The 21,612-nt window shown below is 37.3% G+C and overlaps 2 protein-coding genes across 2 annotated transcripts; both read left to right on the forward strand.

Annotated features, from left to right (window-relative positions):
- The first annotated feature begins 4,659 nt into the window (after window positions 1-4,659).
- Plscr5 (phospholipid scramblase family member 5) lies at window positions 4,660-21,294 on the forward strand. The gene is made up of 7 exons (XM_051140331.1): window positions 4,660-4,757; window positions 8,515-8,699; window positions 13,773-13,815; window positions 14,693-14,913; window positions 16,418-16,579; window positions 18,951-19,112; window positions 21,212-21,294. Exons 1-7 carry the CDS (start codon window positions 4,745-4,747, stop codon window positions 21,248-21,250), a joined length of 825 nt encoding a protein of 274 aa, XP_050996288.1. The 5' UTR covers window positions 4,660-4,744; the 3' UTR covers window positions 21,251-21,294.
- LOC127184098 (40S ribosomal protein S29-like) lies at window positions 12,204-12,486 on the forward strand. Its single transcript, XM_051140333.1, has one exon. It carries the CDS (start codon window positions 12,229-12,231, stop codon window positions 12,397-12,399), a length of 171 nt encoding a protein of 56 aa, XP_050996290.1. The 5' UTR covers window positions 12,204-12,228; the 3' UTR covers window positions 12,400-12,486.
- Window positions 21,295-21,612: the final 318 nt, after the last annotated feature.

Below are 21,612 nucleotides of genomic sequence, written 5' to 3' on the forward strand. Positions count from 1 at the left end.
CAATGTGGTCAGAAAAGATGGAAAAAGAGATGCACATGAAGGAGTTTACGTTTCTTAGATGACGTAGTTAAGTTCTTTGTGTGCTACTTGCTCATAGGTTAACATTTATAAGTCCCCTAGTTAATCCCCAACTTCACTCACCGGGAGAAGCCATGTATTAAAAAGTAGGTGAAAATGAAAACTTTTAGCTCCTATTGTTTGGGAGGTAATCTGCTGTAAGTACTAATTAAAGATCGAGATTTTCACACTCCATACTAGCAATTTCATGTCAGTATATGATAACACAAAATAAAGCATGTGAAAAGAAACACTGCTCATATAATGGAGCCATCACTATCTATAAAAAGGGAAATAGCCAAAAACTTAATATGTTCAAAATTTTTCATAAAAAAATTATTTTTAAAAATCAATAAAAATAAGTTACTCTCCCTTTATATTAATGTAAATTGTATATGTGTATGTATTTATACATGTATGTGTAGAAATATACATATGAATATATGTGTGTTTATATGTGTATACATAGTTTTTAAGTTTTATTTATTTATTATGTATACAGCATTGTGCCCGCATATATGCCGGCATACCAGAAGAGGGCACCATATCTCACCATAGATGATGTGAGCCCTATCCAGCCCCTAAGAGACATGATTCTTTTTTTTTTTTAGATTTATTTATTTATTATATATACAATGTTCTGCCTGCATGTATGCCTACACACCAGAAGAGGGCATGAGATCACATTATAGATGGTTGTGAGCCACCATGTGGTTGCTGGGAATTGAACTCAGGACCTCTGAAAGAGCAGTCAGTGTTCTTAACCGCTGAGCCATCTCTCCAGCACATGCATTTCATAATAAAACCAGAGGGAGAGAATTTATCCTAGTGAAGTATTGCAAAATCTAGGTCTTCCAGTCTTTGTTTCTGTTCCAAATCTGTAGTGTTAGGTATAATTCTATTTCCCTTTTTTTTTCCCCACAATACGGTTTGGAGAACATTAGTAGAACCTTTCTTATTGTTAGTTTATTTTGCAATGCATAGTATGTTGCTCTGTAACTATATAGACTTAAATAAACTCTCAAGTACCTAACCGCTAAATAACATGCAATGTTTTAAGCAAGGATTTGCTGTTGAACGGACAGAATGGCAAAGCATCTATGATATGTACTGTGAAAAGGTCATGGGTCTTGTTTTCTTTTGGCTGAAACAGACCATGTGGGAACAGACAGTACGAATGGAGAAGGCCTAGTGTCATGAGTGGAGAATCAGTCCACACAAGGGAGGTGCATCCCAAAGGCACAGGGGAGAAACTATAATGGATGGTCAGAGTATGGACCATTTGTTTCCCAGTCTTGGATCCTATTTAAAGAACTGAAAGAAAAAAAAAGAGAGAAGAGAAAAGAGCTGAAATAAACATTCATACAGATTTTCAAATGCAGCAAGAAAACTATTCAAAGACAAAGTAATTGGCATGGCAAGATGGCTTAGTGGATAAAGGTGCTTGCCCCCAGCCCCCACAACAAGTCCTTTGACCTTCATTCTTACCATCACACACACACACACACACACACACACACACACACACACACACACACACACTATAAATAAACAAGTCAATAAAAAGATAAATCTAAAGACTGGCATGAGGCCACATGAGTGAAAGTATTTTGTGGCCCAGTTATTGTTTGGAACTTCCCTTTATGGGGTTTGAGAAAAGGAACAGCTGGTTACTAAGCAACGTAGGTTGTGTGGGTCTTTATTCTGACTGACAGGCTTAGATTATGCAAGCCTTTGCCTAGTGTAAATGCCCTTTCACAGGCTTCATCTGACTTTAGTGATATTCACATGCAATTATGCATATACATAACACAGTGAATGGAGGATTCTCCCCAAACATGTACTTGAGGACAGCTAGTTTTGCCTCATTGTGTCTGCATCAAAAACCAGTTCAGGCAGGATTGGCCCTTCTAGGAAGTATTGGAAATAACCTTTGAAGAGAAACTGCCCAAGTTTTATAGTCAGTGGGAGAAGGAGGAACTTGCTCCATTGTTTGTAGTATGGTGTGTGTGTGTGTGTGTGTGTGTGTGTGTGTGTGTGTGTGTGTAGTGAAGTGGGAGTTTTATCTTGATAATAGATATGCAGGAATGGAGATCATGTTCAAAGTTTGAGCAACAAAGAATTTGGGGCTCCAGAGTACAATGTTATTATAGGGGGCTGGGAGTATAGTCCAAGTCAAGTGGAGTTGAAGATTGCTAAGCTACTCTTTATACTTACTTGCCTCAAAATATCCAGCCAAGAGTTAATGGGGGGGGGGGGGGGGGGAGAGATGACTCAGCAATTAAGAGCACTGACTGCTCTTCCAGAGGACTTGAGTTCAATTCCCAGCAATTGCACACTGTATACATTTAAAAAAAAAAAAAAAAAGAACAGGGAAGGTGCAAGGCCACATCCCTATGCTTTCTAGTGCTTGTTTTCAAGGTTCTTTTCTTTCCTTCTTGCAGACTCACTATTTGACTTTCCAGCTTGGCAGTATTTCTTTTATTATTGTTTGTTTGGGGTTTATTACTGCTTCTGTTAGACGTGCTCATCTTATATTAGCTCTGCCTGATGAAATCAAAATTGGGGATGAGAAGAATGAATCACCATAGCAAGAGAAGCCACTGCCCCTGGTGGAGGGTGTGGCCATCTTGAACAATAACGGGGAGCGGGGGTCTTGGCTTTCCTATGAGCATATCACTGTTAGGACTGGCAGCATCGAAGGTGAAGATGGACAGCAGCTCCTAACAGCAACAGGAGGAGAGAGAGAAAGAACGGCTAGCTGCAAAGCCCAAAATAGCAGTTACCGATTATTAAGACACTTGCAACCATTAGCATGCTCGAAGCATCAAAATTTCACTTAAGAGGGGTTTGGGCCTCTCCTTGAGAAAGAATATGAATCAGCAAAGAGCAGAGCAAGAGAAGGGAGACCTGAGGCAGGTAAATGCAAGGCATCTGAAAAGACAAAAACAGTCTTGGCCCTGTGGTTGGCAACACCAAGATGAGTGTACAAGAGAAGACCTAGGTAGTGAGTGCCATACTTTGCAGGGAACCTTACCACATTTAAGCACGGGGAAATGCCAGGTTGACCAGCATCATATAAACAGTTCAGCTCCCAGTCACATGACCATATGCAATTGCAGGAACTGTACCCACTATAGGCCAAATATGTTTAATGATGTTTTTTCTTTAAATTTCAAAGTTGGTGTTCTATTGAATAGTGAAAGTTATGATGGTCCAATTATGATCACAGCTGAAAACACTTTGTCAGCGAATGTAAATTAGCTTCTTTAAGGACCACTGCCCCTTGGTGGGGAGGCTTGGTGGCACTCAGAGAAAGGATGAACAGGCTACCAAGATGAGACCAGACAGGCTGTGACCAAATGGTCAGGGTGGAGGTCCCCTTCTGTCACGGGGAGGAAAATGGGGTGAAAGAGGGAGGGAAGGAGGAACCAGAGGATACAAATGAAGGGATAACAATTGAGATGTAATCTGAATAAACTAATAAAAAACTTAAAAAAGATTAACTTTTTTTTTACAACTGCCAATAAAAGGGAAGTTTAACTTAAAAGTAAAAATGTAACTATAGCTTTTCTGTGGAATGAAAACTCAGATAAGATAGCTGTGCTCAGGCTCAAACTTAACAAGCAAAAAAAAAAAGGCAACAAAAAGTTGCCTGCCAAATAAGAAAATCTATACTTTTAATATATACCCTGTTGAACTTGAGGCTTTCTACATCCTTTTACCTTCTGAGGCAACTGCATTATTTAGAGTAGACAGTGCTTAATGTGTCCTCTACTATAGTCTCCGAGCAGACTGGATGGAAGAGCAACACCCACGTTCCTCTAGGAAGCGGCACCCACAAACCACAAACTGGTTCTTTAAGGTTGAAACTTCATTTTTAGTACATGATGAGTTAAATATCTACAGTCTTTGATTATCTTGAGAAGCTACCAAGACTTGGTTCTTCCCAATTCCCGTGGTTAATCACATTTAATTTACACATGAAAATAAAGAATTATTTCTGCACAGAAAGGGTTGGGAATGTATCCTCTTTCAGTTTGTGTTTGTTTGTTTGTTTGTCTTACTTTTTGAGAGGTGTAGGTTGGACAGAAATCACATAACAAAATAAGGACAAATGTTGTTCAAACATTTGAATATTTAAAAAAGAATTATGGTTATCAGTCATAGGGGAGAGGAGTAAAGGAGGAATGGGAGGATACAAGGTATGGGATAACAATTGAGATGTAATATGAATAAGTTAATAAAATATATATTTTAAAAAGAAGAAAAAGAGTTGTGGTTATAGCTATGACAGTGTCAAGGGTAATAGGATGATCTACACAGCCTTTGACTCTGAGAACTTAACAGATCACATCCGAACCAGGACATACCGCACACCTAAGCGGCAACACGCGATGTGAACGCTGTGCCTATCTTTCTTTTAAATAGTTCTTTCGGCCACCAAGTTATATGACTTTTTCCAAGTAGGTGTTTTACTTTCGTGAGGGCTTCATCTCCCCCTGTTGTCCAAACAGATAAAATCAAACACTCTCGAACTGGCAAGGCACTGTTTCTTCTGTCTGTAAGCTGACATGAGGCAGACGGAGGCAGCGAGCATCCGGAGTTTTACTCACTCTGAGCTCTCCGTGTTGAAATAGGAAAAGCCTTTTCACCTGGCTGCCTTTGAAGAAGTATTCAGACTGCCATGGCCTCTAAAGGTAAGGGTGACTATAGGTTGCAGTTAACTTTGTCCTCTTAAATATTGTAACTACTAGTGCATAGGTACTGAATGACAGCTGGTGAGGTTGCTACTTTAAAAGCTGTTCTTTATTGCTCTCGAACGCTGGAACTTAAACTAGTTTACTCCAATGTTTACTTTGTCCTAACTTAAAATACACACACATGTTAATTAAAAAAAAAAAAGAAAGAAAGAAAGAAAGAAAAGAAAAGTTCAGGTGCAAAGTGTGTTTTCATTGCAGTGAATATAAATTTAGCAAATTAATAAGAACTGTTGTAAAGCAAAATTGAGAGTGGGATTATTCAGTTTAAGCACAGCAATGCAATGAAATTTCAAGTTTAAATGAATCTGAGGGAAATATTCATATACTCATTTTTTAAAAGTTATTCAAACATTTGTAATTGCCCATTTGTTATTCAAAAGCTTGTGACACACAGCCCAGAGAAGAACAGAACACCTCGGTGAAGCCTCAGCTTGACACTGTACAACTAAAATGTTTGCTTACAAACTTACAATACTTCAAAAATACTCTGGTAGTAAATCAATATAAAAACATCAATAAAAATGGTCAAAATATCTAATTTAAGCAAGCAGATCAATTAGGAACATTAGGAGAAAAGGGTACAGTTCCATTCAGGACCCTGAAACTATTGAAATATCTGTTTTAATCAGCAGTTTCCAAAAGACAAGAGATATGGTTTTGTTGGGGGTAATAAGTTATGATCACAGTAAAATATTTTTAAAATGAAATTATAATCTATTTTATTCAATTATCAAAAACAAATCATTATTAAAGTCTACACTAGAGTGAAATGTTTCAAAACAAAACAGTTTGATTTGTGAGTTGAGGGAGAACACTTGAAACTAGTCCCCCAAAAGGGATGACTCTACAAATGTACACTTTCCTAAATTATTTAAATAGTTGATTCAATCCAAATAATGTATATACATTCTTATTGGCTTCATAAAACACATCTCTGTCATCTACTAAACAAATTAAGTAATCTTTGTGGTTTTCATGCTTATTTAATGTAAGCCAGTCCCTGAGACTCCTTGGGAAAGCTTAGAAACAGATTATAAAGTATATCAGAGAGAAAAATATTGAATTTTAATGTGTGTGTGCATAACAGTCTCTAGTTGAAGACAAATAAACATAAACCTCAACAAACATTTCTTGAAGACTGACATTAGCATGGTCCAAATGCCTCTCGTTTTGTAATTAAGAGCAGCAACAGAGTGGCCTGCAAGGAGAAGAGTTGCAGAGTGTGTAAAATATTTATGGTTTAGTTATACATTTTTAAAAGAGTAGATAGAAATTCAAAGCCAGATAGCAACTCAAAGGAGTTTCTTATTCATCTGGTGGTCTGGGTCTTTGAAGAAAATGTGACTAGAAAGCGTTATTGTGATTAATCTGCCAAAAAGAAGTGATGTTCGGTAATAAAAAACACTTAACATTCAACCCAGAGATAAACTTTAAGACAAAACAAACACATCTGTAACCAGAGAAAAATACTAACGCATGCCTGGATAGAACATGTAATTACAAAATCAACGTGACAACACAGGGTCATTTCGACAGGAAATCTTCTTTGAGCAATTGCTTTATCGTCATTTTTTTTTTTTTTTACCTAAAATATGTTTGAAGATTTGTTTTTCAAAATATTTAAGGAAATGACCATGGTCTATGGCTTAGGAAGCCGCATTGTCGGGTAGCGTCACCTCAGAGACTGGAGGTTAATGGGGAATCTTGTAGACAACTCCAAGACCACCTCACCTGCATGCCAGTAGATTCAAAGCAATGTGTCTTGTCAGGAGCCTCTTCATATGCGAAAGATAAGTATACTGAAAGGCATCCTCTGAACCCGCTGTTAGTGCAGAAACCTAGTAGCCAAGGTCAGGGCTATGCAGCCGCTTTCCAGACACTGAAATCATCTAGTATAGTGTGTTAAAGCACCATGGTTTACAAGAGAAACTCGGGAGTAATTTACTGATCTTTTAAAAAAAGAAAATGGCAACAGGAGATAACAAAATATTCTAGCAACTTTTGTTATTAACCTAATTTGCTGTTGTGACCAGTAGCTCCCCTTTGATTCAAAGACAGATTTACATAGTTTTCTTGGTCTTGGGGTGCCCCCTTGGAATTCCATTCCATGTCCTTTCCTAAGAATAAGAGGCCTTATCCCTTCCCTGTGTGTCTTCTCCAGAGGTCAGAGCAGTTTTGGAGGGATCCGGCATCAATATTAATATATACCCAGTCAGTTCCTACAACCTTAGGGGTAAATAAATAAGTGAGTCATCTGGCAATTGCCCCTCATTAACACTTCCTGTATGCACAAGCTTAACAAGCTTGTCATTACTAGAATCAATTTATTCCTTTGTCCAAAGGGCCATTCATGGGGTGCCTGTGTTCCTTCAAATCTGTTCAGACTAGGCTTGGGTTTTCTTAATGATAGGAACTTATTATCTTAGAAAGAATCTCAATATATTTTAAAACCTTCTTTGTGACTTAAAGACAGAAAAATACCTCAAACACAGAAATCTTCATAAATCTGGATGTCATTGCAGAAATAAGACTATTATAATTTATTACTAAGTATGTATATAGTACCTCAATTTTACTATATACTATAACCAAATCTTATGCAGCTGTTATAAATTTACTCTTTGTATCTAGAAGCAATCCCTTTGTCCCATTCATGGACATGTTACCAAACAATTTTGTGATGGGCCACAAAAACGGAGGCCCCTAAAACGCTGTTGCCTAATTATGCGAAAGTCTGTTTAGTTTTTAAACACGCTCCATGACCTTTACACAGCAGCAAAATCACCTTATGATTCATATATTCTCAAAAAAACATTTGTGTTCTTAAGCACTATGATGCTTAACTTGCTTGCTTTCATAATGAACTGTCTTCTATTTGAAAAAAAAAATTTGGTTGTTCACTTTGTTGTGAACCAAGAGCTAAGCTGAAGCGATGTTGACAAACCACTTAAGTTTATTTACATGTTTAAAAAGTTGACATTCCATGACGAGAAGCACAGACATCGGTAGTCTGTGGGAAAGCATAGAATCTAATGAGAGAGAAAACATAATAATATTTATGAGCTGGAAATAAGGGAACAGTAGTAGAAAGCTACTGTTTATATTTTAAGAGAAAGATTCTGCTTGGGGCATAGGCATAAAATCACATTGACGAATGCACAATAAAGAGGAATGTCAGATTTTAATGTGAGATGACTGAAATAGAAGTAATATTGATATCTATAAATATCTCTAAACTAATAAAGTCACCTTCATATAATTCTATAATTATGCTAAAATACTCACAGATAAGTTATGAGCTTCCTCAAGTTTATGCAGTTTAGCACTGAGTTTTTCAAGAATAGGCTCATACCATTAGGACTACTCATTTTACCTGGACTCTTATCAAAATGCAACTTTGCAAGCCTCGTGCCCCAACTTCTGAATCAGTAAATGGAGGCAGACCCAACACTTGTTTTGATAGGTCCTTCAGGTGGTTCTGATGAGGGTGAAATGTGAGATTCAGTATGTGGCTAACAAGTTAGACAAAGCAACTTCACACAGTACAAGGTAGCATTGAGTTGTGAAAACAGAGGAAAATGCGCTACAGTGAGAGAGACATCAATCAAGGGACAAACTGCCATCTAAGTTGAAAATTAGAAAAGAAAAATCAACCTAAATTGTAATACACATCAAGGTACTTTTTCTCTTGCAGATTCACAGAATCGAAATCCTCGATTCTTGCCTGGATTTCTTCCTGGACCTACAAACCCAGATCGAAAGCCTCAAGCAGCTTCTCCCAATTCCAGGAAACAAGCAAGGCAGCAGCCTGATGTCCCTCAGCCAAGAAGTTTCCTGCCAACAGCCAATCTCCCTCCTGGTCTAGAATACTTAAGCCAGGTTTGCAGGCTTTTCCAGTTTTAGTAATGTGTGTTCCCTTTAAAAGCAAGTCAATTCAATTTCTTTTTTTTTTTCCAGCCAAGAATTTAATGGAGTACAGAGTGCATTATAAAACACGAAGTTATAACTTACCGATTTTATTAATTTTTGCACATTTATCTACCTTCCGTTCCTGGCTCAAGGTATGGAGAGAGATATCCTCCAGGAATTCTCAGACTAAGCCCCCTCTAGCCATTTAGTTAAGCATATTTATTGAACACTTGCTGTACTCAAGGCACATAAGAAGCATAAAACCTGTTCCATCACTTAAACATTTTGTAAGTTAATGATCAAACAAAAAAAAAATGTTGATCTAAAAATAACAGAGCACTGTACCAAACCCAGGAAACACACATCTTTAAAGGAGAAGGCAGGCATGGAGACCTGTGCGAAGAGTTGAGACTTTTTGGCAGATCTCAACACTAGTGTGAACGTCCAATGGAAGACGAGTTACTGTCTTCTGATGTTTGTGTGTTTCCAGGCTAACTTGCTTAACCAATCAGTATTTGGTATAAGTGCTGTTCTAGTCGTGGCCCAATGGACACTTCAAGCCTTGTAAAAACCTTCTCACATGGCAAATAAGTAGCCATTGCCAGTCATGGGTGTATTATTATTGTCTTTGTATACATTATCTCACACAAGATTAGAAAGACTTTTACACTAATATTGAAGTGTCAGCACATCTGCTGCCATGCTCGCCAGTTTGGCATTCCTTCAAACATAAGTCTATCTCTTTTATCACAATCAAATCTCTCTGTAAATTCCCTTAAGGTACAAGAGATTTCTGTTATGCCTGATAGGGTTTAAGCTGCATGTAGCATATGTTCCTGGGAAAATGTTTATAATTGCAGATGCCATCTCCAGAAACCCACTGGCAGACAAATGTTCTGTGGAGACTGGCGAGCTCAGGGAGCTACGAAACGGAGCTGGAAAAGATAACCTACGATCTTCCATCTGCAAAAACAGGATCAGCTGTAATAGCTCGCTAGAGTTGATTAACTGCTGCAAGCTGTTTGCCAGTGTTGTCAGACAACGTTTTGCCAAATATAAAAGTGATATACCAGCGCCAGAGGGCTGGGGTTTGATGATCACATATGGTCATCGCATATTCTTCTTCCACCCATGGATGACGACACACCGTGGCCAGATGCGTAGCATGAACATGTGTCCTAATGTTCAAGAAGTACACATAAGAACTCACGAGCTCCGGTTTTAACTGCAGTACATTCTCTAAAAGCATACTTCTGAAAATATATTTTTCAGAAAACAAAATATGCCATAAGTTGTTAATATTTTACTTCTGGAAGGAAAAAGTTATTCATTTTCTTGTACTAAAGCAACATGGGCTTACACCGATTGAGCCATGTGTATATAAGAAGTAAACATTTCCATAGCATTTCACACAGTTCTGTGACAGAGACTTTCTGTTACGTGGCTTAGTGAGTGCAACTTTCTTCCTTTTATTGAAAATAGATTGTTTTTCCTCACATATATATCCTGATTACAATTTCCTCACCCTCTATTCCTCCGAGTTCCACCCCACCTTTCCTCCCTTATGGATTCACCCACTTTCTGTCTTTCATTAGAAAACAAACAGTTTTTAAGAGATTATAATGTACTGTGATCTGATATGATATGATACAATGTGATAAAAACTAACACATACGAATTGGACAGAACAAACAAACAAAAGGAAAAGAGCCTAGGAGAAGGCACAAGAAACATAGACCCACTCACTTGCACACTCAGGAATCCCATAAAACACTAAACTGGAAGCCATGGCCTATACACAAAAGACCTGTAGGGTAAAAAAAAAAAAAAGTCAAACATATATGTTTATATGTATATTCGTTATATATTAAGGAAATTTTTAAGGGAAAAATCTCTGATATGACGCTGTGAATCAAGGAACCGCCAATTATGCCACTGAGTTCATTTTCTGTTGGTTATTTACTGCTGGGCAAGCAGCCTGCCCTTAAGAGTAGTTTACATTACTGTTTATCAATTTAAAGTTTTCTAAGTCCATCCTACAAGCTGCTTTGGTCATACAGTAGTTTATTTTATAATACAACTACAATAACACATATAACCTTCATGTACTTTCTGTAATCCTAGATATTTTATTTTATTCCTGAAATTTTTATACATGTGTATAGTGAAATGTGATCATATCTCCTTCCTATCTCCCATCAACTCTCACACTAATGTCTTTTTTGTTTATGTAAGACTTTATAATTCCTTTACTAAAAATGTTAAGAAATTTTGTGTGCATAAAAGGCTAAAAAGGAAAAGAGAAAACAATCCAAGTATACCTTTTATCCACATTTTTCAATACTAAAAATTTCAAAGCAGAATACGAAGCATTAGCATTGGTAAAATAATAAATGCTGAACCATAAAAAGAGAGAGAGAGAGAGAGAGAGAGAGAGAGAGAGAGAGAGAGAGAGAGAGAGTAGTTTGTTTCCCCAGTGAGACTCTTTTGAAAGAAACTCGATTTTCATTTGCAAGTAGTTTTCAACTGGAGATAGCTTCTGGCTTAGGGATAGGGGCCATGTTTCCACTTCTCCTTTGAGCTCTAGGGCACCACCTGGTGCAGATCTATCCTGACCCTGTGCCTGCTGCCTCAGTTTCTGTGAGTTCATATGTTGTCCATATCTTCTTAATTTAGAAGGCCTTGTTTTCTCCGTGCAGTGCATCTCCGCTGGCTCTTACATTCTTTTTGCCTCCTCCTAAATAGGTTTCCCTGAGCCCTGAGAGGAGGGATTTGATGAAGACAGCCAATTTAGGGCTGAGTGTTCCAAGGTCTCTCATCCTTTAAGTAATGTCTGGCTGTGGGTCTCTCCTGTATTTGGTCCCACCTGCTACAGGAGGAAGTTTCTCTGATGATGGCTGAATAAAGGACTGACCTGAGTATAGTAAAGAGTCATTATTAGTCACTTTATTGCTATGCCTTTTTTTTTTTTTTTTCTTTAGAATAGTAGTACTTGGCTTTACCTTAGATCCCTGGGCTAGTCAGTTTCAGGTCCTTGGTCACCAAAAATGTTAGGTACTTACCTTAAATGCAGACACCTTAACCCTGCCTCAGTGCTTCATCTCTAATTTGATTTTCCCTAGTGCTAATAACCGCATTTTCTCTGAAGTTTCTTTTCCCTTCGTAGCCCACAACTCTTGGTTTTCTGCAGGAAAACAGAACCAATGTGATGCACTCAAAACTTGCTGCACTTAAACATGCTTTGTCATTATTATTAATATGACTTTAGAGCATTTCACAACATAGATGACCACACTGTATTTTTCATCAGTGCTAAGACAATAAGAGGAAATGTTCCACCTCACTTCAGGGTATTCAAGGACAATGAAAGAAAAAAAAAAAAACCAGAGCCTCAATTTCCTGGAGTTGTGAATTTACAATCAATACAACATTTGATCAAGAATTGTGTTGGTTTAAATATTCCTGCAGCCTTTTTCCTCTTTGGCTGTCTGAAGGCAAGATGGGTCACCAGCAGCTCTACTGGAGTCACCCGCGGAAGTTCGGCCAGGGTTCTCGCTCTTGCCGCGTTTGCTCTAACCGCTACGGTCTGATCCGGAAATATGGGCTCAACATGTGCCGTCAGTGTTTCCGTCAGTACGCGAAGAACATAGGCTTCATTAAGTTGGACTGAGCGACCTTGGGTGGATTATTCAAGACTGTCTGCCCAGTGAAGCGGATCATGCTAGCCTTTGTACATAAAGAATAAAAAAGTGAAGACCTTCAATAAATAAATAAATAAATAAATATTCCTGCAGAGATTACTTATATGATTAGAGAATACAGCGAAGATCACGTCACGATGAAGCATTACAAACGCGGTGACTCTCAGTTTAGTCGAGGCTCGTGATCTGGCTCTTGTGGGTCTGAGTCCTGAGGATTAAACTAAAAAGATACGGACAAATGACACTGATCTAAAACACAAATTTCAGCCAGAGAGATGGCTCAGTGGGTAAGAGAACTATCTGCTCATCCAAAGTACCTGGGTTAAATTTCCAGCATGCACATAGCAGTTCACAACTGTGACTCCAGTTACAAGGGTCTGGCACCCACATATCAGTGCACATATCATAAAACTGAATAAAACACATATTTCATATTTCCTTTGGAAAGGTAATATACGGGTTAGTAAATGGCTCGAGGGTAAAGGTCATCCACAGCAAGCCTGGCAACATGAACTCCAACATAAAGTCCACATAAAGGTAGAATAAAAGCAACAACCCCTAAAACATGTCCTCTAACTCCTTACAAGGGCACTGTGGTACGTGCAACATGCACCATGAACACGAACACACACGATAATAGCAAATAAATTTCTAAACAGCAATTTGAGTTACATACTTGATCTTTAACTACCTAGGCCAAATGCTATGGTGAGTATTCTGCAGCAGAAGGCTTATTCAGCTTCAAGTGACATTCTGTTGGTGCCGGAAAGTTTTCTGTTTTCCATGGCCTAAAGGAAGATGAGGACAAGGATCACCTATAAAAACATTGTTGCTCAGCCTAAACAGATGTTTATCCCCGAAGGCATTATTATTCACACCCTGTTTTTAAAAATCTCCTCAAAAATAGTTTGTAGGATCATTTCTTTTCCTCACTACCACACAGCATAAACACTGTTGCTTTTCTTACTCTTGGCAATTGTGAGTAAGGGGGGGGGGTTAAAGTTCTGCAAATTATTAGTTGAATGAACATTTGGTAAAGACAGCTCATAAGCCCTACAAATGAGACACAGCCACACAGAAGAACTATAGGATTATTATTTGAGAAATCAATTGTTCCTTACCGAATTTGCCCTTCAGTTGAAACGTGGTATGTGTTTTGTCCATTGCTCTAGATAAAAGTTAAGTTTGTTCTTTGAGTTTTCTTTGATTACTGACTGAAGCTAAGTCTTTGCCTTTTACATTGCGAATGTTCCAAATGTTTTAATAAAAACGATGCATTTCATGTTTCATAGTAACAGATGTGATGGGATGGTTTTCACATCCTCTGTATCATCTTTTGCAGCTGGACCTGATAATTATCCATCAGCAGGTGGAACTCCTTGGAAGTAAGTATTCTGCAATTATTAAAACTTCCAAAAAGGACTTAGTGTTCAGAATGTTCTTTACATCTAAAAATGTTATAAACAATGGATAGAATTAGATTAAATGATTGCTTGACCTACTTTTTAAAACAAAATTAAAGTTATTAGCTTAAAAAACGTAAGTATAAAAGTAAATCTTTCATAATAGTGACATCCCAATGCTAATAGATTCCATTTTAAAATGACAAGTAGTAATTAATATGTCAGGTATATTAGTCATTCAAATTTCTTAGTATTCTGAAAAGAGAAAAGCACAGTGGAGAGCATATTAAAATTTCATCAATACTAATGCTATTGTTCCGCTTCATGATTTACTCAACAAAAGATGCATAGAATTTATCAATAAACAAATGTGTAAGGATAATTAATAATTTCAAATTGCTTGTGTGCACTTTGTTTATAAGATTCTATATTACTCCAAAATATGTCAGAATGGAAGTCATTGGCCAGCACTACTGCTGTGGATCTTAAAAGAAATCTTAGACATGGTAATAGATGCCTATGTAAATTGTTCCAATAACTTGCATAAAAAGAATAGGCTTAATATCTGAGAAATGAATTCTTCCTTGCACAGTTTGCTCTTTGGTTGAAAGATGCCTCAACATGTTTGTTCAGAGTTTTAGAATTAAAATTAGCTAGGTTGCTAGTTTTGTTCCCCGATTTTGCTTTGATATCTGAGGCAAAGTCATCAGAGTTCAGAGCATGAGAACAGATTTGTATGAAACTGAGACTATCAGCTCAGTAACCCTGCCATAACTCTATGTTCTCTTGATACGCCTTTCCTTTTGAAAAGTGGTGATGCCAATCAAAGCATGCCTTCATAAGCTGTGTTTTCTGATAGTGATACTCGGCACTGAAACCTCCAACAAATATGAGATCAAAAACAGCTTGGGACAAAGAATTTACTTTGCAGTTGAAGAAAGCATCTGTTTTAATCGTAATGTATGCTCCACACTGCGAGCCTGCACCCTGAGGATCACAGACAACTCGGGTCAAGAGGTGATTACAGTGAACAGGCCCCTAAGGTGTAACAGCTGCTGGTGCCCTTGCTACCTACAAGAGGTTGGTCACTGCCTCGGAACATCTTTTAAGATTATCCCTTGAAGTGGCATTCATCTGGGACTACGAGACAGCCAGCCTTACAGTTGTGTGAATTTATATCCTCTCTTTTAGGATAAGGAAAACTTGAAGATTTGGTGAGGCACCTTTCTCATTTGTAAACCAAAGCTGTAGCAGCTACCATGAGATTGAGTGGGAAGGAAACCTCACATGTCCCGTAAACAAGACATAGCCTCCTGACCTGAGTATTAGCCAAGGGACTGTAATGTCTACAAGTCCCATCACTATACAAATACAGGCATCTTCTCCTACAGTAGCAATGCCCGGGAGAGACCATGACACTTGACCTTTTCCAATGTGTCCTGCTCAGAATAACACCCAGCATTTGCATGCTTAAGAAATCTATGTTATGATCACCAAGAAGAGACTCGATGTCCTATGAGCATATACAGGGGGAGAAGGTCCCCCTCAGTCACAGACATAGGGGAGGGGAGTAGGGGGGAGAAGTGGGAGGGAGGGAGGAATGGGAAGATACAAGGGATGGGCTAACAATTGAGATGTGATATGAATGAATTAATAAAAAAAAAGAATAAAAAAAAGAAATCTATGTTATGCAACAGAGTGACATTACTCAATTATTTTATTTTAGCATAATTAGTTGTCATTGTTAGTAGAACTGGAACAATAATTTCCACTGATGTAGACATCTGCTTAATTTGCTATGATGTCTCTGTGAGCTAGAAGAATGTGGTTTTATTCTCCATTCTGAATATGTGTGTGTGTGTGAAGTACGAAACATGGAAGTACAATGAATCTTTATCATTTCCATGACAAAATACAAAATTTCAAAAGAAAAAAACCACTTTAAATCCTAAAAAATGTATACATAGTCAATATTATATATATACTTATGTATATACAAATACATATATTTTACTATCCAAGAACACTGTAGACACTAACACAAGATGATGAACTTACTATGAGGTAAAAATGAGACAAATAAGTAGAAAACTGATTTACTTCAAAGGAAACATTTTCTACTTGTCCCCCCATTCCAAAGTCTCTTACAAAAGGATTTTCTTTGGTTTACACTCAAATGCTAAAATCATGCCTAAAATTACAAATGTGAGCATTCCACAATTGGGAGAAGAAGTTGAAATAGAGAGCTGTTGTGGGAAGGAGTTACTGAGTTTGCCCAATCTAAACACTGTAATTGACTCACTGTTACAGATGAAATGAAAGGGCCTCCGTGCCGAGGACACCACGGCGTTTAGGGGCAAGGGCTAGACACACAAGTGCAATGGATCCTTGTCATTTCCATAACAAGATACAAAAGGTGAAAAGAAAACACCACTTTGTATCCTAGAAAAGTATATTTATAATGGCTTTTTAAATACAACATTTATTTCAAAACAAACATTGTGTAGCTGTAAATTGACATTCTTATGTGATTAATGCATTCTAACCACAGAAAATCTGATTTTGTTACTATTTTCTCTTACAGCTAGAAATAGAAGCCCCTCCTGGTACCATAGTTGGTTATGTTGCACAGAAGTGGGACCCCTTTCAACCCAAATTCACAATCCAAAATGCAAACAAAGAAGATATTTTGAAAATTGTTGGTCCTTGTGCAAACTGTGGGTGTTTCGGTGATGTGGACTTTGAGGTATGAACGACAAACAAAGTTTTGCTTGGGTTCTGATTTCTTGAAATGTAATTCAGTTTCTAAAACATCCAGATAATGTTGTATCCTTTAAATACACTTTAAGAATTGCATATTAGGGGCTGGAGACATGGCTCAAATGTTAGACACTGGCTGCTCTTCCAGCGGTCCTGAATTCAATTCCCAGCAACCAAATGGTGGCTCACAGCCATCTGTAATAGGATATGATGTGCTATGTCGTGTAAGGAGATGTGCAGATAGAGCACCCATATGCATAAATAAATAAATAAATATATCTTATGTTTAAAAAAGGAATTGTATATTAGTGTAATACGCTAGTAAATCCTCCTTTCATACCTGTATTAGTAGTCATTACTCCAGAGAGTCTAAGTCCATGGGATTTTAGCAAAAATGATGCTATAATGAGATATGGTATTTTTCATAGATCACTGCACATAAAAAAATGTTAACAAATTAAAATGAGAATTATAAAATTAAAATTCTTGACATATTTGCTTAATACACTGATAAACTACTGTATCACCTTACCTAAAACACTGCCTTGTTTTTAACTTAAATTAATTTAAATAGACTGTCAGACTTACATATATTTTTATATAATATATATTATATAGAAAGGGAGTAGTGTGTTTTTATATAACTAATATTTTGTGCTTCCTAAGAATTATGGTAACCCGATGTTTGATGAGGTTGATTCATAGGGAGTTAGAAGCACACATAAGACAGAGTGAATATGTTTGGGGGTTTTTGTTGTTGTTGTTGTTTTTTGTTTTTTTTTTTGGTTTTTGAGTTGGATTTTGTTGTTGTTTTGGTTTTGGATTTGGGGTTTAGGTTTTTCAAGACAGGGTTTCTCTGTATAGCCTTGGCTGTCCTGGACTCACTTTGTTGACCAAGCTAGCCTCAAACTCACAGAGATCAGCTTGCCTCAGCCTCCCTAGTGCTGGGATTACAAGTGTGAGCCACGACACCTGGCAAAATTATGTGTATTTTGATCACCAAAATTATCTATGCCCTTTCCCTTTGTCCTGCTTCATGGACATTTAACCTTGATCAGATCTCATTTCAGAAGCATGTTCCACTAAATATATAAACTCGTGTGTGTGTGTGTGTGTGTGTGTGTGTGTGTGTGTGTGTGTGTGTGTATGTGTAAGACCTGCTAAATTTCTTTTGTACAATAATGTACTCTCAGGTTTCTGGAGCTGAGTATTAACATGATGCATTGCAAATTTAGCCTGTAACAACATATGCTCTCTCTCTCTCTCTCTCTCTCTCTCTCTCTCTCTCTTTTTTTTTTTTTTAACATATGCTCTCTTAACAGACTATCCTGAACGTACATCATAGGCAGGGGAGCATTTAAGTTTAAAGCATCTATTTTTCATTATTCATTTGTATTCGAACTAGGTCTCTTTTCAGATTTCTGAGTGAGTCTATACACATAGAGAACAGACTTGGTTAGGTGACTTGTCTTAGGCTCCTTAACATGATTGATGAGAATTTAAACATAAGGCTTTAGTATTCATGCTATAGCTATGTTCTAAAGAAAACCTTCCCTATTTTCTAATTTCTACCACTGTACAGGAAGTGTAGCTCCACATTAAATAAGCGTCAGAGTAAAAAGCAGGATAAAGAAATAGTTGATAGAGTCAGCTGTAGATCCTTCATTCAATAGGTCTGGTAGACTTCAATGTCAGACGCATCTCAGTGTTCTGGTTATACACTAGGTCAAGGTGATGCTTTAACACTTAGAATTGGTCAGAAGGGAATCGGTTAACAAATGTCCAAGTAGTTTGACAATATATTATGGTTAAAAGTTTTAATAATTACATAATAAATTTTAAAGCTTATTAATTATACCTAGAAAATAATTTAATTCATCCAAATAATTTTAATATCTGCATGTAGGTAAGCATGTACACACACGCAGCATATATATATATATATATATATATGTACATAATACATATACATTTTTATAATGGTAAATTCTGGTTTAAACAATGAACACAGGCAAAGAAATTCCCTTCATGCTTAGCTAGCTACATAACTAAAAGATGTGCCTGCTGCCATCTTGTGGCTGTCTGGCCTTAATTACTTACTCTATCTGCATAGAGAAATGAAAAATGAAAACAAACTACAATGGTCTACAAACTGTGGCAGTCGGAAGTTCTTGACTGCTGTGGAGGTAAATAACCACACCTCTTCCCATACACAGGCGCAAACAACATAGTGCTGCCATTTGGGGGTGGTGAATAACACAGCAGCGCAAATTCATCTTGAGTAGCATAGTGATAAATGTCAACCATCTCTTTTATCTGCAGATTTCATATCTCTTTTTTTATTTTTCTTTGCAAAGGTGAAAACTGTTGATGAAAAGCTTACTATTGGAAAGATTTCCAAGTACTGGTCTGGATTTGTCAATGACGTGTTCACAAACGCTGACAACTTTGGGATCCATGTTCCTGCAGATCTGGATGTGGCACTCAAAGCAGCAATGATTGGTGCTTGCTTTCTCTTTGTAAGTTCGGTGTATTCTGTGTGGGTGAGTTTTGTCCTAACCAAGCAGACTGTATAGAGCTAATCCTCCTCCACACAGTCTTGACCTACAGAGCATGCTCTGTACACAGAAGCATTTTAAGATAGGATCAACATCCTTTGGAAATCAGAAGTGAGAGGTTTACGTTTCACTCAGTCTGGTAACCCAGGCATCAGGTAACACCTTTGCTTGACTAACTTGATGAGTTTCACTGCCTCCTGCCTGAGTGAACACTTTAAACTCAAGAAGCGTGTAGGGTTTTGTTTTGTTTTGTTTTGTTTTTAATTAATCAGCATCTGTCCTCTTCCTTTTGTTGCTCTTCAGAATTTCATATCTCAACCCTAATGAATACTTCAAATTGCTAATCCTGAGATTTGCCAGAAAAACCAACTCCGTCATTTTATTTAAATTAAATTTAAAACAAGCATTTATTAAATATTAAATACTATCCAAGCGATGGACTTTAGTCAGTACCATTACCCAGAATGTCCCAGCTGGAATGGCCCTCAAACCACGTGTTTCAGGGACTTAAAAGGACAAACTTATAGGCCACCATACTTTCCCAAGAGGCTCTGTTATTTTCCAAGAGCTACAATTTCTAGCATTCTGGGAAGTTACCTGGTTCCTGGGCAGGTGGGACTTACAGGTTAATTTTTGGGCATTACACAATCTATGCTGCTATTGAGTAAGTCAGCCCCATGTATCGGTTCTCTGCTAAAGACATAGAAAACACACTAACTAAAAGTAATTCCATAGTTATATCTTTGATGGACGCAGAACTAGGTATAGAATTGGTAAATAGAAAGAAAGGCATGTATACTATTTCTTCAAAATCTTTTGAGAAATCATCTTAGCTATTCATTTCCTATCATTAGTAGTCAGTCCCTATTTTTATCTACAAATCAACATAATTCTAATTAACTTTGCCTGTCACCAAATATACATTCTATTCCCCTTCTCCTTCGCTGATAGTACTTCATCACTTCCTGTTGACCCTTCCCATTTTTTTGGTCATTCCACACTTCAGCATTAACATTTCACACACACACACACACACACCACAAGACAAGCACACACACCCACAAAAGACAAACACATATAGAGGCAGAGACTAACACACGTACATAGAAGAACACATTCTCAAACAAACACACGTTGACTTCCCCTTTCCCTTGGGGGGTTCATTGGAGCTTTCTGATCAAGTTGCTCACATAACTTTCATATTAAAAACAGTTCATCTCAGATCTTCCCTATCATCCCATTTTGCTGACAGGGTGGTGCCAAAACAGCGGTGGTAAAAAAATAGATGTTTTCATGATCGTTGACCTTACTGAATTTTCGTTTTTCTCACTTTCAGGAGCCTTCTAAAAATGGGGCTTTGACAAATGTGTTTTCCCTCCTTCCCTCACATTCTCTGAGAGATTAATGTGATATAGGCTTAGATCCCACCCACTCTGTACGTAGCACATCTCACAATCTCTGCACGACACACAAGCTTGTAGAGTCTCAGCACTAACCTGGATGCACCAAGCCAATGCTTAAACATGACCTTGAATCAGTCCTCTGTGCCCAGTATCTCAAATGAAGACTGATCTAGAAAGTTCCCCAGATATATGAATGGGTAACTATGGGTAACTTTTAAATGCCAGCAACTAAGAGAGGCACACACTTAGCTGACCATAGAAACAACTCCACCCACTTCTTGTTAAGTCACAACCTTATGGAACCTTTGCAACTTGGCCAATATATGTTTTAAGACAGTTTCTCAAATGTGTCTGTAAGGAAAATTACAACAATTTCAAAGGTGATGCTGGTTATAAGTTCTTCCTCTGCTTTATAATGTTTACAATTGAATTTTACAATCTTGATTGATGATGACTTGATTACATGCTGAACATTCAACTTGTAAGAATCATGAGCCTTAAAACATTATCATTTTTATTCTTCCAATAAAATATGCACTGCTGAAACACCACTGGGAACATCATTGGTTTGCATCATCAAAGCTGGCATGTCAAGCTCTTGATTCTAATTGTCGCCTCTTTTATAAATTCATTCATATTCAGTTTATTTATTTGTAGGATTTTATGTTCTTTGAACATTCACTTGCCGGATTATAACAAGCAAGATGATGGAAACAATAAAATATGCAGAACACATTTCAGTAAGTAAAAGGCAAGTTTAAATGATCTCCTTCCTTTGAAGATGTCTATGTTTGACACTATCTAATTCTTTTTCATTTTCTTCTAGATGTCCCTTGGGCTCTGCATTTCATTTCTGAATGGTTTGAGTATTTGGGGCTTGTTTTTTTTTTTTTTATAACTAAATGTTAATTATTATATTTATTAAAACACAGTTTAATGAGACAATTACCTGGTTGTGAATGCATGATGGCTAAATACGCAATTACCAGCATGAGTATAAGGTTACTTTGAGAGATTACCATTCTCTTTTTATCCTTTTGAAGTCACTGCAACGGTAA

Source organism: Acomys russatus, chromosome 32, assembly GCF_903995435.1.
Source record: "Acomys russatus chromosome 32, mAcoRus1.1, whole genome shotgun sequence".
Classification (NCBI taxonomy): Eukaryota; Metazoa; Chordata; class Mammalia; order Rodentia; family Muridae; genus Acomys; species Acomys russatus.